Source organism: Ambystoma mexicanum, chromosome 13, assembly GCF_040938575.1.
Source record: "Ambystoma mexicanum isolate Mex_15411 chromosome 13, UKY_AmexF1_1, whole genome shotgun sequence".
In the NCBI taxonomy this organism is placed as follows: Eukaryota; Metazoa; Chordata; class Amphibia; order Caudata; family Ambystomatidae; genus Ambystoma; species Ambystoma mexicanum.
Genome location: NC_090938.1, coordinates 725,557,214 through 725,573,631, shown reverse-complemented (window position 1 = coordinate 725,573,631; position 16,418 = coordinate 725,557,214). Strand labels below are relative to the sequence as shown.

General features: G+C 51.5%; 1 protein-coding gene across 2 annotated transcripts in view; it reads right to left on the bottom strand.

The window, feature by feature from the left end:
* Positions 1-8,669: 8,669 nt before the first annotated feature.
* Positions 8,670-16,418, bottom strand: part of LOC138521813 (butyrophilin subfamily 1 member A1-like) — a 299,199-nt gene continuing 291,450 nt past the window's right edge. For both annotated transcript variants that reach the window (XM_069634930.1, XM_069634929.1), the window contains one exon: positions 8,670-10,370. In XM_069634930.1, the coding sequence (XP_069491031.1) occupies positions 9,826-10,370 (545 nt within the window). In that variant the 3' untranslated portion in view covers positions 8,670-9,825. The remainder of the gene's footprint in view (positions 10,371-16,418) is intronic.

The window sequence follows — 16,418 nt, the reverse complement described above, 5'->3', positions numbered from 1 at the left end:
GGCTTTGGGTTAGCAGGTATACTTATATATTAGTAAGCGCCCAGTCAACCCGGGTACTTGACTGGGTGCCTGGAGTTGCTTTAGAATGCAGCAGCAAGATCTATCATCCGCCCCCCTTTTGGAGCCCATATGACTCCTTTGCTGAGGAAACTGCATTGGTTCCCTGTCGCTCACCGGTTTATGTTCAAGTCTATGTGCATAGTACACCAAGCTTTTTATGGCGTGGGGGCCGAATTCCTGCAAGCCAAGTTCGCTCACTACATGCCCACTCGCTCTCTATGATCATAAGCCGCTTTGCGGTGGCAGTGCACCGTTTTAGGTTAGCCGGGAAAGGAGGACGTGCCTTTTCAGTTGCAGACGCCAAAGCTTGGAACGACCTGCCCCTTTCCCTGCGGGAGATTACTGACCACTTTGCTTTCCGTCGGAAACCGAAAACCTTGCTTTTTTAGTAACAGAAACTTGAAAATACTCATCTTTCCAGTGCCATGATGCCCTCGGGCGAACGTGTGCTAAATAAATACAGATAACAAAACATGACATAACATATATATGCATGTAAATTGTGTTCTAATGCAATTATCGTCAATGTGTTGGGTTCACAGAGAACTTTTAGTGAGTTGGGTGGAGCTATGTACATTTTTGAGTCCGGGCAATCGGAATGGCACAACGCACAAAAGACCTTGGAACCCACTGTGACAAGTTGGCATCTCTGACGCTTCGACACCTCAACTGGAGTTGCATCTCTCCAACACAACCGCACACGCACACTTAACTTTTTTGTTTACGCTGCCCACTTGGAACATATCAGTGAGCCGGCGCACGGTGCAGTGATCCCCTTGCACAATAACAATTTCCATCAGCCCCAATCACTTACTGCAAACTTGACAGTGCACTATAATAGTTTCAGTGCAATATGTAAGATGTACTTTAATGGACTGAAACCCGTCCCACGCATTACATTAGAAAAAAGCACCCCACTAGCCTATCAGCTCTCCCTTTCCCAACTGGTCTATCCAAGTGTTGGTGCTACTCATATTATCTTGTTTCTATATTTAATACTGTGAGCACACAAAGAAGCTGGAGCCAAGCCGGACTAATGTGCAAATACTCTGTCATCAGTGCAGTCAATGGGCCTCATTCCGAGGTTGGAGGTAAGGGTTAACGGTCACCGGTAATGGCAACGGTGACCGTTAACACTTACCACCATATTCCGAGTTCCCCTTTGCGGGTTGGCATTTAACGCCTGCTTTTAGCAGGTGTTAAAAATCCAACCCGCAAAGGGACCCTGGAGTAAATTACGGCACCATAATTTACGGTGCCATAATTTACTCCTTCCCCATTCCCATTGAGCCCTATGGGGGCAGGAATGGGGATGGGGAACCGGTATGGTGAATGGGGAAATACCGGTCCCTCCAACCTTGGAATGGACCGGTAATTACTCCATTCACCATGCCGGATTTCCATGGAGTAAATAGCTCCATGGTTGCTTACCATGGTGCTATTTACTCCATGGATAGCGCCAGCTTCGGAATGAGGCCCAATGTCCCCTCCCATCCTGGGAGCCAGAGTCCTTCAAGGGCTCTGCCGGGGCTAACCCCAGACAGTCCTCCTCTCTCTGGGCTTTAAAGGATAGTCCGCTCCATGGAATGGATTGTATTTAGCGTGAGAGGGGTGCTCTCTGCACTAGCAGAGAGAGATCCCAAGGCACACCACTGAGAGGATGTCCACTGTTACTGGCTCAGGATTAGCACCTCATCTTTTGCCACTGGAAGAAAAGAGGAGGGAAAGCCTTTCACCCCTCTGGGCTCAAAATCATACCCCCCTTCTCACCAGGACACTCCCTCCCCAGCGCTAGCTCACCACATCCACCTTCCATAACATAGCAGGCTGCTCTCGCATATGTCCGTCCTGCTATTGTAAGGGAAATTGTATCATTGCTGTGGTCTGTAAAGGAAACCAATGGCCTGTTACCATTAACTTCCATGGAAACCCTGACACCCCCATCTGGAGCAAGGCCCCGCAAGCAGACTAAAGATTCCCACATGGCAGGCCAAGTGCCACCAAGAGGGTGTTTAGACACTGTTTGATGCAAAGACAAATCTGCCCTTTTCCCTTGTGTTTCTGCATCCTATCAACATGACTCTTGCCGTTTCATTGGAGAAGGATCGGAAACTGAAATGTATTTGGATATTCATTCTGTTCGCCACTTCCCTCTTCTTCCACTGAAAGCTGATGATCTTTGCAAAGACAGTGGCCTTACAAGCAGGGGTGGACTGGGAACCAAAAGAGGCCCTCAAAATGTTTTCCAGGGCAGCCCCATATTAGACATTTTCAGCAAGCCCAACCCTTTTCCTATGAGAACATTTGAAAATAAAATAGGGAATCACACAAAAGAGGCCCAAGGTGCAGCGGCCTACCGGGAAATCCACTGAGTTCCCTATAGGCCAGTCCACCACGGCTTCCAAGCGCTGCGTTTTAGCCAGAGTTTCTTTCTTCAAGCCGGTGCCTATCATCATCAACCCCTCACACGTGACATCCATGTGGTGAATCTTTACCTCCAGCGCTCCCGCGGAAGCAGTGGTTCTTCCTGACAGTTCAGAAAACAAGGTGGTGTGTAGCTGAGGGTTACATAAGGAACAAGTTACTTACCTGTAACTGTTGTTCTCCAGCATGGGTCTGGCATGGATTCACATGCTCATGAATATTCCCCGTCGTCAGGCTGGGAATCCTCGGTAAAGAAAAAACCAGTATCAGTTTCGTTTCTGATCTGTCTTTCGTAGTAATAACCAATCACTGGTCTCTGCGTCATACTGACCACAGCCAATGACTGCCCTCTACCTAAGCACCGCCTCTGACAGCCATCTTCAGATTTGGAAGCACGTGAAGTGGCAGTATGACCAAGTGAAGAGCCGCAGAGGGGTAGGCGGGAGGGTTCGCATGTGAATCCATGCCAGACCCATGCTGGAGAACAACAGTTACAGGTAAGTAACTTGTTCCTTCTCCAGCATGGGGTCTGGCATGGATTCACATGCTCATGAATAAAGAATACATAGCAGTACACACATGCACAACCACGGGAGGTGGCAAAGGCTCAACATTAAGCATCACATCAACTCAACATTAAGCATCTTACCTCCTCACCAGGCTCACCTCAGGCGAACAGGTTGCGCAGCACTGCTTGGCCGACCCTGGACTCCTCCCTGGAATCCCGGTCGACGCAGTAGAATTTCGTGAAGGTGTGCGTCGACCTCCACGTAGCAGCCCTGCATATGTCCAGCAGGGGCACACCAGATAGGAACGCCGTGGTAGCTGCGACCGCTCTGGTGGAATGGGCTCTCGGACGGCCAGGCAGCGGTCGGTTTGCCAACCGGTGACAGCACATGATACAGCCGGAGAGCCATCTGGAGATGGAAGCCTTCGAGAGAGCCTTCCCCTGATTGACAGGTCCAAAGTTCACAAAGAGTTGTGACGTCTTCCGAAAACCCTTCGTGCGGTCCACGTAGAACTTCAGCGCTCTAGCTACATCCAGCGAGTGCAAAGTCCTCTCAGCCGGCGACGAAGGCGACGGGAAGAACACAGGTAACACCAAGGGTTCGTTGAGATGGAAGTCCGACGGTACCTTGGGCATGAAGGAGGGGTGCGTCCTGAGCACTACCCTCGTGTCGTGGAAAATCAAGTACGGGGCCTTGCAGGAAAGGGCCTGGATCTCTCCCACTCGTCGTGCGGAGGTGATGGCCACAAGAAAAGCTGTTTTCCACGATAGAAACTTCAACGGGGCCGAGTGCAGAGGCTCGAACGGAGGTCCAATGAGCTTGGTCAGCACCACGTTGAGCTCCCACGCCGGGGCCGGAGCCTTCACCGGCGGGAACGATCTGAACAGTCCCTTCATGAACTCTTTCACCAGACGATGAGACCACAAGGACGCCCGCCCCGTGGTTCTGGTGTATCGGGAGATCGCAGCAAGATGAATCTTGATGGACGCGTGTGCCAGACCAGCTTTGGCCAGCGTCAGCAGGTACGGCAGTACTTGGGGAGCCGTAATCCGTAGAGGGTTAATCTTCTGTGCGTGGCACCAGACAGAGAACCTCTTCCATTTGTGTCCGTAGCATTTAAGAGTCGAGGACGCCCTGGCCTTTGCAAGAACCTCTCTGCAATCGGCCGGTATGTCGTATCCTCCAAACTCTAGCGCTGCAGGAGCCAGGCCTGCAAGTTCAGCGACTTCGGGTCGTGGTGGAGGATGGCGCCTCCTTCCCTGGAGAGTAGATCCGCGTCCGCCGGCAGCTTGATCGGCGGGGACGCTGACAAGTCCAGAAGGTCCGGGAACCATATCTGCCTCGGCCACGCAGGTGCGACGAGGATCATCCTGCACCGTGACCTCTTGAGCTGGTTGACGAGCCGGATTAGCAGAGGCAAGGGAGGGAACGCGTAGAGGAACAGGCCCTCCCAGGGGAACGAGAAAGCATCGCCCATGCTCCTCGTCTGGGGAAACCTGCTGGCGAACCTCCGGCACTTGGTGTTCGTCGCCGTCGCGAACAGGTCGATCTGGGGTGTGCCCCACCGTCGGAAGAGGCGATCCACCAGATCCTGCCGTAGTTCCCACTCGTGGCACGAGCGCAGCTCCCTGCTGAGTGAGTCGGCGATGGTGTTTTTTATCCCTGCCAGATGAAACGGCACCAGAAAAATCCCTTGGGCGACGGCCCAATGCCACAGGTCCTGCGCCTCCTTGGACAGCGCTGGGGACCTGGTTCCGCCCTGTTTCCTGATGTAAAACATGGTGGTGGTGTTGTCGGTGAAGATCCTCACCACCTTGCCCTTGAGGGACGGAAGGAAGGACCTGAGGGCCCAAAACACTGCACGGAGCTCCAGGACGTTGATATGCAGGGACTTCTCCGTCGGGAGCCAGAGTCCCCTTGCGTGCAGATTTTCGGTGTGCGCTCCCCACCCTTCCAGGGAGGCATCCGTGGTCACAGTCTCCTGGTGGGCTGGGGTCTGGAAGTCCATGCCCGCCGTCAGATGCGCGCGGGTGCCCCACCACCGTATCGCTCGTCGGAAACTCTCGTCGAGCTTGATCCTTTCCTCGAAGCTGCCCGTCGTCTGGATCCAGCGCGCATCCAGGAATTCTTGCAACGGGCGCATCCGGAGCCTGCACATGGGAATGAGGTAGATGCAGGAAGACATCATCCCGAGGAGGGACTTGATGGACCTCACTTTGGCCGCGTCGGCCACCAACATCCGTTGCACCTTGCCCAAGATGGTCCTGGTCCTCTCCTCCGACGGGGAGGCCAGAAGGGACACTGTGTCGAGCCTCGCTCCCAGAAACAGTGCGACTTGCGCGGGCACCAGGTGGGATTTGGCGTAGTTCACGGAGAATCCCAGGTCCGTGAGGAGTTGGACGGTCCTTGCCGTGTGGACCACGGCGAGCTCCCTCGTCTTGGCGCGGATGAGCCGGTCGTCCAGGTAGGGGTAGACGTGAATCCCCTCGCGGCGCAGCTGCGCCGCCACCGGTGCGAGGCACTTGGTGAATACCCTGGGTGCCGACCGTAGTCCGAAGGGAAGGGCTTTGAACTGGTAATGACGCCCTTGGACCACGAATCTGAGGAATTTTCGGTGCCCCTTTAGGATGGGAATGTGGAAGTAGGCATCCTCCAAATCCAACGACGATAGGAAGTCTCCTTCCTCCAGCTGACCCAGGACGTGCTGGAGGGTGACCATCCGGAACTTCTGCGCCTTGATGAACTTGTTCAGACGTCGCAGGTCTAGGATGGGGCGCCATCCTCCCGTCTTCTTCTTCACGAGGAAGTATCTCGAGTAGACTCCGGAGCCCCGAAGCCTCTTTGGGACGAGTTCGATGGCGCCCTTTCTGAGCATCGCCTTTACCTCCAGGAGAAGTTGAGGGACGTGAAGTTCTTTCCTGGCCACGGGGGGGACGCGCGGGCACCTTCTTTGAAACTCGAGCGCGTGGCCCCGGGCCAGGGCGTCCAGCACCCAACGGTCGGTGGAGATGGACTCCCACACGCTGACGAAGCCCGCCAGCCGGCCTCGCACCGGGGTGCTTCGGTGGGGGCCCGACCCCACGGCCGGTTCAATCCTGCTTGGACGCGGCCTTGCCGCCTTGACCTCCTTGGCGACGACGGCGGGGTCCGCTAGACTTGCCTCGTCCTCTGTAGGCCTCTTGCGACGACGAGCGGGCCGCTTGACGGTAGGAAGCGAAACCGCCGCCGGAACCTTTGGAGGCGCCCTTGCCTCCGCCGCTCCGAAAGGGCGTCCGTCGTTGCTGCAGGACTCCAAGGGCCCGGGCCGTCTCAGTATCCGCCTTGATGGCCTGAAGGGAATCGTCCACTGTCTTCCCAAACAGGTTGTTCCCGTCGAAGGGCATGTCCAGGACTCTGGTCTGGACGTCCTGCCGGAAGTCCGTAGCTTTGAGCCATCCACGACGTCAAAGGCAAACGCCGTTGCCCAGCTGGCGGAACCCAGTGTCGGCGATGTCCGTCGCCACGGTGATGGCGTGGTCCGAGGCCACCTCACCTTCCTGCAGGATCTCAAGGGCCTCCGCCCTCTTGTCGTCCGGCAGAAAATCCAGCAGGGGAGCTATCTTGTACCAGAGCTCCCTGTCGTAGCGGGCCACGATAGCCAAGGCGTTGGCCGCTTTAATCGTCGTCGCTGCCGACGAGATGACTCTACGTCCCATAGCATCCAATTTCTTTCCCTCGCCGTCCGGCGGGGAAGTCGATGTGGAGGCCGCACCCCCCCCGCTTTCTTCCTGGCTGCCGCGGAGACGACGGAATCCGGGGTAGGCTGCGCCCGGAGGCATAGGGGGGCCGTGTCCGGGACCCGGTACTTTTTCTCGTACCGGTCTCTTCTAGCTGGCGTCGTGGAAGGGTTCTTGAGGAGGGAAAGGCCCTCATCCCAAATGTCGTCCAACAGAGGCACTGCGAGGACCGTCTTCCTCTTGGCCTCGCGCCGCTGATAAAGGAAGCCTTCCTTTTTCTTCTCCTCAGGGCAGAGTTGGAAAAGCTCGGAAGCCCTGGAGATCATGGAGTGGAAAGATCCGATCTCGTCGGGCGGAGAAGCCCTGGTGGGAGGCGACGACGGAAAATCCTCGTCGTATGCCTCGTCGTCCGTACCCGTCGCTGCCGTGTCAGTCCCCGTATCATCCCCTCGGGTGGACGGGGAGGAGGGCTGGACGGGGCGCGACGGTTGAAAAGGAGGTGGTGGATGGATCCTTCTTTTCTTGGTAGGGGGAACACCAGAAGGTCCCGGTTCTGGATCCCCCGACGGGAGAGGTTCCTCCGTCGGTAACGGTAGCCTCGTCCTTATCTCGGAGCATAAGGACTGTATGGCCAACAAAATAGCCGCCGAGTTGTCTTGTGGCGCTGGCAGAGGGGAATCCGACGGGCGAGCAGGGGCCCCGTCGGTATCCTCGACGATGTCGTCGTCGTCACCTGCGTCGGGGTCCATTCCGACGGGCTGGCCTTCTTCCACGCCTAGGCCGTGGCTTAAGACCTCGATCAGCTCCTCTTCTGAGGTTGAGGCCGAATCTACGACGACGCCCTGCCCCCCCTTCTTCTTCCCCACGGAGGGTTTCACGGGGGTCCTATCGATGGGCACAAAAGAAGACTCCCTCCGAGGAGGCAGGGAGATTCTGGGCCCTGAGGTCGCCACCACTGGTGCAGCCACCACAGGCTGAGCCAGGGTGCCGCGACCGTTTCGATAGAGGGCTTGGTCGGATGGATCAAGGCCTTCACCACCTTAGGTGCGCTCACCGCCTTATCCTTGAGGGAGGGGGCACTGCCACGCTCCTCCTCTGCCTTAGAGCTCGACCGGGGCCTCTCCAGGAGCTTCGCCGGGTGCTCGGCCTTCCTCTTACCCGACCCAGAGCGTTGGCTCGTGGTTGATGGTGCCGGGGAGGGTGCGCCCTGCCTGGCGCCCGTAGAGCCCGACCGTTCGGCGCTCCCGGTGCCAGCGGACTCGCGGTGCTTGGCCTTATGTTGGGCCCCCGTCGCCGGGGCGCCCTCAAAGGTCTTAGAAGACCGCTCGGATTTCTTCTTCTTCTCGCCAGACGGGCTCTTACCCTCCAGCCAGTTGGCGAGACGTTGATGGCGGTCCTTCATGGTCCGTTCCGACATGTTGCCGCAAAACGCACAGTCCTTCTCCACGTGCGTCTTGTCCTCATGAAGGCAGTAAAGGCAGAAAGAGTGTTCGTCCTCCTTAAAGACGTTCTGCAGCTGGCATCCAGGGCAGACCCTCAACAGCTTTCCGGGCGTCGAGCTTCCCTTCTCCTGGGCCATCTCCGAGACCGGGCCTGAGAAGCTTCTGGAGTCCTCCGAAGTGTAGCTCGACGAAATCTTCACCCTTGAGGGGCACAGATGAATCCGACACGGGTCCCTGTTGATCGGATGTAGGATCGGTGGAGCTTGAGGCTCTTTTGACCGAAAGAATCGAAGTTTTTTGTGAAAAAGCGCGAAAAATAGCACTAACGCTCGAGAGCAATAGCACGAGGATCCGAACACATGAACGTGCGGTAAAAATCTGAAGATGGCTGCCAGAGGCGGTGCTTAGGTAGAGGGCAGTCATTGGCTGTGGTCAGTATGACGCACAGACCACTGATTGGTTATTACTACGAAAGACAGATCAGAAACGAAACTGATACTGGTTTTTTCTTTACCGAGGATTCCCAGCCTGACGACGGGGAATATTCATGAGCATGTGAATCCATGCCAGACCCCATGCTGGAGAATATAACCCAAATATAATGTGAAATTGTGCTGAAAAGCAAAGTGTGCCACTAGGTTTCCCACAATGCCTGCCCAAACCAAGAATGGGACATTTGAATGCCAAGTGCTGGCCATATGGCTGCAAAAGTCACGAGGCTGAGGTAACCCCTTGCTGGATGGCCCATGGACAGTTGTTGAACCTATCACGGCTAAGATGCACACTCTACCATATTAGGCCACTCTCAGCCAGAGGTGTTGCTAGGGGGGCCTGAGGGAGTTATAGCCCCCGTATAGGTTCCCAGTCTTCTGGTTGTAGCCGAGGATAGAAGATCAGGGGCTACAACCAGAAGGCTAGCTCGCCCCAAGTCTGACAGTCCCGACATTAGCGTAGCCCTGGATATTTTTCAGACCTAGCAACACCCCTGCTCTCAGCTTTGGCAGCATTTGGTTTCATTGTCACAACGCAAGTACGTGTATCGGGGTCAGTGGCATATCTTCCAAGCCTCTCGTTCACTTTACTGTAGTCACATGCGTCACCTTGAGTATGTGGAGTGTAAGAGGCCACGTAGCTACACTACAAGTGCACTACTACAGATGCTAGTTAGAATCTGCAATCATGACCTCTCTATACACCCCTTCTGACCTTCAATGCCTCCCATATGTACCGTTGTCACCACACACTCGTCACCACCATGTCAGATGAGGGAGACGAGACAGCTGAAAGATACTCTTAACTAGCACAAGCGCATCTTGCATTTAACTGAATCCACCAGAATCTGCTAGAGGAAAAACTATGACATTCTATGCAAAGCCAACCCAATAGGTACATCATTCAGCCCAACATGTCCAGTATGAGCTGGCTATAGCATGCCGGTGAGAGAGACTGACACTATATATATAACTCTGTGACTGGTGATGTTGACAATGAGTGACCTTATATGCAGCCCTTGTACCTACTCCTGGTGATGGGGTGTGCAGGATATTATACACTGCTCCTTTACCAAGTGCTGTTCAAAGGGATTGCATGCATAGCCGCTGCTTGCTGCTGGCGACCGTGAATAACTTCACACAAAGCTGCTTTACCCCCGTGTTGGTGATCGTTGCGCCACTCTCAGTCCCACCTGGATACAGGAAGAATCTTCATTGGTGTTGCATTTATCATTTTATCAATCCTACCAGGATTGAGGAAGGGCCGGAGGACTGGGGGGAAAGGGTACCCGGAGAAAGTGTAGAGCAGAGAGCGATTTTGTGCATTGTATACCGAGAGCCTGCCCGCCTCATAGTCCAAGAAGAGACCCAGGACTCTGGGGAATGGTCGGGGGTCCAAGCGAGTCCGGGGAACGGTGAGTGCATTGTATTCTTTGTCTTTGAGTTCCACTAACCAGAATCCCCCTTCAGGTTTTACTACAAGCCCTCCTTTCCTGCTCACAGTCTCATCATAGACCCCAACGCTCCAGCCTGACTTGTCCCCGACCTCTATCTCCCAGTAATGTCTGCCTGATCTCAGCCGCTGTCTTCCCAGGATGCACATGCTATAGTTAAAGCGCTCAGGAGTGTCGGGAAGATTTTGAATGCTGTCGCCATGTTTCACACTTTTCCCATCCTCAGACATGACGAGCCAAGGTTGAGCGGTGTCAGGATCCAGAGTCACCTCGGCTGCAAAACAGAGAGAAGAACAGCTTAGAACTCACAAAATAGCTTGTCAACCACAGCAGCGAAGTAAACACCTACCTGGGAACCAGTCAATCGCGCCAGCAACATGACAGCCACTCACGGCAGTAAGAGTACATCAGTCGATCATACAAGCACTAGTAAATAACTAATCTCATAAGCAGTAAGCCCATATTATTAGAAAGATGCACCAACAAAGAATGACAAGGAACTTCTTTTACCATCATAGCGCATGGAGATAAGCTTTTCAGAGATAAGGAAGCACAAGAATGTGTTAAGCGCTCTCACAAAGTCCCCATCCTGACCCTTGAGGTGGGTAGTGGGCTGCCCAAAGGATCCAAGTACTACTGCGAACCAGGTGATGTTTGGACCAAGGGGTAATATGGGAAGGATCCCCTGGCTGTATTCACCACGCCACAGGCAAAATGCAGGATATTGCTGCAGTGAAAACTCAGAGGGCTTTGGCCCCTTAAGAGTGGAACAGATGTTGGTAAGGTGTGTGAATAAGGGCTAGAGTTTTGCAGACACTATGAACTTGGACACAAGGCACAGAGACATTTTACAGTTTTTCCCAAGCAATACTTGGGAAAATACAGCAACACTGCTGAACAACCGCTTTGAGGGGTCATGCTCCACTGAGGAGCTGCCACCGGAGCCGTGATTGCCCACTGCCTCTCTGCAAGGACCTCACCAGTTTATGCATGGCCAAGGCTCATTCAATCCAAATCCAACGTGGTGGAGCCGCCTTAAGAAGGCTCAGTCCAGAGAACCTGGGAGATCGAAGCTTTACAAGAACAACCATTGGTTAACTTTTACTTTAGAGAAATACAAATCCCAATTTTCTCACACTGAACCTGCACACCAAAGCCTCATGTGAAAATAACCCTCCTTGGGGGCAGAGCCAAGTAAGTAGCAGGATTTAAGAAGAATGAACCAACCCCCACACAGCCCCAATAGTCACTCACAACAATACTCATTCAGGAATGGGAAAGTACCGCAGGAGGAGCCAAGAGGTAGGTATTTACTGAACATGCTGCTGTTCTGGGAGCCAGAAGATCATTTGTGGATGGCTGGAGATGGAGAAGGAGCAACTGTTAAGAAGGCTGGAGAAATTTCAAGAGGAGCTGGAGCAAGAATCCAGGATTTGCAAAGAGGAGCTGAAGGAGGAGCCTGGGGCTTGGGAAGAGGAGCCTGTACAGGAGCCCAGGAATTGGGAATAGATCTGGAACATGAACCCAGGAGTTGGGAGGGGAGCTGTAGCCTGAGCCCAGGGATTGGGGGGAAAGGAAGCAAAAAGCCAACACAAGGGTATAACGAAGAGAGGTGCTCAAAGGGTGAAGAATAGAGCAGAGACCTCAGACAGATAGACCCAAGGAAATGAAGGATCAAATGACAAAATGTGGCTTAAGAAGGGGTTGGAGGAAAGAGACGTGGAGATGGTGGAAGGGTGAATGAGAGAGATGAGGAGTGGAAAATCCAAGTACAATCAAGAGGGGAAAGGGCGAAGGAGGTCAGAAGAAGGTGGCAAGAGATAACAGCCAGAATGGGGATCAAGAAGGTGACAAAGGAGAAGGGATTAACATCCAAGAGAGTAAAGAGAGAAAAGCAAGATATGGAGATTGGAAGAATCACGGAAATAATCGGGAAGCAGGAGGAGACAAGTACAGAGATTCAGGAGAGTAATGTGGAGTACTTTTCAGAGGAGGCAGGTAAATAAATCACGAGAGTGAGGAGGAGTATTTGGAGGAAGAACCGTTTTGTCTAGGCGGCCACAAAAGTGAGGAAGGGTTCTTGCCAGAGATGGAGCAGTTTAAGACAGAGAGCAGTGCAGACCAGAGTGAGAAAGAAGGTCTGGGTTCCCTAGAAATGAGCACTTGGTGAGACATTAAGGATTGAATTAGGAACAGGATGGTGAGGATTTAACAATTGGGCCTCATAGATTGAGAGTTAGTGGAGCTGGCTGCCTTCTCCCTCTCCGGCACTGCATCATGTGCTGTGACTCCTGTCAATGCCTTCCTCTTTTTTGCCGGACCTCAATCAGCAAATAGCAGAAGAGAATCAATCTGAGAAGCAACGCATCCCCCCGTTCCCTTAAAGGAGGACATCCACAAGGAACCCAAAAGAATAAGTCACAGGAGACCCGGAGAAAGAACAAGGAGACACACCCTTGAGACTGGTAAAGGATTGTAGTCTCCCAGGAACCCAGAATGAGACAAGATCCGGGTCAACATGGCAACCAAAAGACTTTGTTGGAAGTTCACTACCTGGAAAAGGGCACAAGGTGGAAGACAAGACTGAAGAAAAGCTTTCTTGAACCTGGAATGAACTTTAACATTTATATGGTCCTGACAATTTGGTTGCCCCCACTATTTGAGTTTTGCTTTTTCCCTGTTTAAAATATTGTCATAAAAACCTAATAAACTACACTAAACTGGAGTTTCTAGATTGGTCGGGTCATCTGATCACTCTACAGATCGTGACATCCCTCCCATTTTCAGTCCTACATATGAATGAGAGAGTGATTTTTTTTTAAGTGCAGCGCATCCTGTTATTGTATGCCGATTAGGGGTGTTTTATGTTACTAGACAGTATCATGGACTGTACATGGTTGTTGACCCTTTGGCATCATCGCATGAAACGAGGAGGACTGGGGCAGGGGCCATGTCATATCTACACTCTTAGCAGGAACTGGGCCTGCAAGCACTAAGCAGTATGATTGGCTGCTGATGAAGAGTGCTTCTGAGGCAAGGCACCTAGTGATAGGTAAGTGTGACTGTTGGTTGATGGATGTGTAAGAAAATAACTTTCAGGGAAAGTTAGAAGAGTTCCCACAGAGAGCGTCTTCTTTGAGGGATATGGGGGCGGGGCAATAGCGTTCTGCGAGGATCATCATGTCAGCTATAGCAAGCAGTGCATCCCACTCCACGGGTAACTGGCTGGATAAGCCTCACTCTGTCTGAGAGGGCCTGGAGAACAGAGGGAGAAAGACTCCTTCCTTCTCAGACACCAGGAGCTCTTTCGACGCAGCATTGCTCACATCTATGAATGTGAAACCCCACATTCCCAAAGGTTGTGCCTTTGGGACTTGAGTCTGCGTCACCAAATTCCCTCCTGCTGCATCCCCAACTTCACCAGCAAGGTCCTCAAAGCTGTCGCACACAGCCTCTTTTTCAAATCACTTCCGGATACGACAACTGTTGATTCGTTTTTTCAACACGGCGTCTAGTTACACCGAATCGAAAAGCGGGTTTTGATTTAACAACGCTAACATTAACAGAAGCCCGGCATCATGAAATGCTAAACAACACGCTGGTCAAGCGTTCAGACTTGCAACCACCTCGTTTGTGGAATCACCAACACGAGCTCCAGTCACTGTTTATTTATACAGTGATAGAAGCCGAATCCGGTTAAATCATTCTCCCTATTCGCGACCATACACATTATCAAAGCAATTGAAAGATTGTTATAACAAGAAAAGTTACCTGACGGTTTGTCACCCTCAATTTTGACACTATTGATGTGATGCCACCATCTTTCGTCCTGAAGACGGGATCAGTGTACTTCTATTAGCGGTTAAAATCGGCTATAGATTTTCTCCAAGCATCATCACTGTTTCCCAGAAACACATTCCTCTGTGTCGACTGAGTCAAGGACTAGCAATTATCATTTAAAGATTATGGAAATCATTATGTGTTTATCACACATTATTACTAACATCACAATGTTGCCACTCTATGAAATTTGTGGTTTTGTTCAATTACTGAAAAACATGACCGTCACATGAGTTTGCTTTTTATGTGATTTTCTTTCTTTGTTCGTTATCAAAATGCATTTTTGTCTATTGTCTTACATGGAAAATGTTCCAAATGTTTTTATATACATTGATTAAAATGTTCATCTCTATTCTCTATGCCTGGATCTATTGACCGACAGGTTAAGTAGCACTTTTTACAACCAAGCACATCTAATGCGTGTATAGGTGAGTAGCTGTTTGTTGTGGCACCTTTTGTTACTGGTATCCAGTCGCAGAACATCTTTAAGGCACGTGTCTGCACATATTACCTTCTTCATTTGCTAAAAAGCAGAAAGTGAGCACTTTTTTACAGGTATTTCGCCAATGGCAAGCAAAGAGGCAAAAAATATGTGCCTTGGTTGGCTGTCGCCACCCTTTCTCACAGGATATAAAACTGGCATTTCAGACTGATATGAAAGGGTATTCCCGATATGGCACAGGAAGCTACCATATGACTAAGGACCACCTGAGTTGCTTACAGCCCATAGAACTGACTAACCCTTTGATGGTCTCCGATTTTCCGCATTGTTGGAGAACTCTGTAACCCTTTATGCAGGCCCCTGGTTTTTCTGACAGTTGTGACAATTCAGCAGGTCTATTCGTTAAAGCCTCAGACAGAGATAATGGTGCACTTGCACTCCCTTTAATGTTCCAGAACAGTGAGCAGCAATAAGGTAAACTACAAGTGGAAGATGTTGGCTGATAGCCTACTGATGACAGATGATGGACTAATTGGGAACACAGGGAAGTAGTTTAATGGGATTCAAACACCTACGTTTTGTTTCATGTACGTGCAGCTAGAGAGCCAAAGGTCCAAGGTTGGGGTAGTATGCCAAACAATCAGTGGGGTCGGGGGACAACCTAACACACAAATGTTGTAAGAGCCAATCCCTTGATGTTTTGTCCACTATAATCATTACTGTATGCGCTCAGAGGTAGTTCAAGGCGTGCCCTACAGACAAGGGGTAGCCAATGAAGCACCAACACTCATATATTATATAAGTAGATATGTTCTCTTAACCAATATCTCCCTTCGATAGATTTTGTATTTTACCACGTGGAATGATGTCATAGATGACGGATATTGAAGTATAAAACACCTATGTAATCAAACTTGGTTGTGAGGGTGCATGCATCAGCCTGATGTCTGCCAGTTTGCCCGGCTTTATTAAATGATATTAAAGTAGTATTTTGCCACACTCTTTGAGTCTGTCCAATTATTTGGTCTGCAATCTTTATTGTAATTCCATCTAGCACAAAAGGCGCTTGTAGGTGCTAGATCACATTTGGTAGTGGTGCGTATGGTTATGGTCTAATCAACGTAGGCCATTCCCAGACCCCCATGCTTGGCTGCTCCACCATTAGCCAGAAGATCGCAGAGCTTTCTGTGGAGATCAGCCGTAATAAATGTCATGTGACGAAGATTCGGTTGGCAGGTCCCCCTTTGATGAAATTCCTGCACGGTCCCCGTAGGTGCCCCGTGGACGAAAGGCGAACTGGGGGTGACCGATGCTTAGGGACTCAAGCTACTGAGTTACGGATGTAAGTAGAACAATGAAGGTGGCAAAAATGGGGGTAGGGATTGTATTGCAAATAATACGTATATAAAAGTAACAGGATTTTTAAAGATCATAAAGAGAAAAAGTGGATAGCTCTATTCCTGGTTCCAAGGGCACAGAAGGGTACGCACTAAAGTATTAAGGATTCCTGAGGCAAGGTCCACGTAGCAAACTCCGAAACAGAGTAGAATAGAGAAGAGGAACAAGTTACTTCTTACCTTGTAACGTTCTTTCGACAGGATTTTCCTCCGACGTATTCCTCATCTTAGATATCTCCTTCCAGCTCTGCTGGCCTCGGAACATTTTTCACTAGAGGGCGCTGCGCGTCGACGTCCTCCGAGTCGATGTCCCTCGACAGCCGCCGTATCGACGCCGACGTCATCCTGGCTATAAAGGCCGCGCGCAGCGCCCGTTGCTCAGTTCCGTTTTGTAGCCCACAATAATGCTTTCTGGAGTAAACTAATCACCCTCAAGGAGCGTAAGTTGCAACAACAAGGGAAGTAGAACTGCGGGGATGGATGGGAGGGTCGATGAGGAATACGTCGGAGGAACATCCCGTCGAAAGAACGTTACAAGGTAAGAAGTAACTTGTTCTTCGAAGGGATTGTGTCCTCCGACGTATTCCTCATCTTAGATAGGCTCCCATAGCAGTATTCTATTATTGGAGGAGGGAGTACTGAC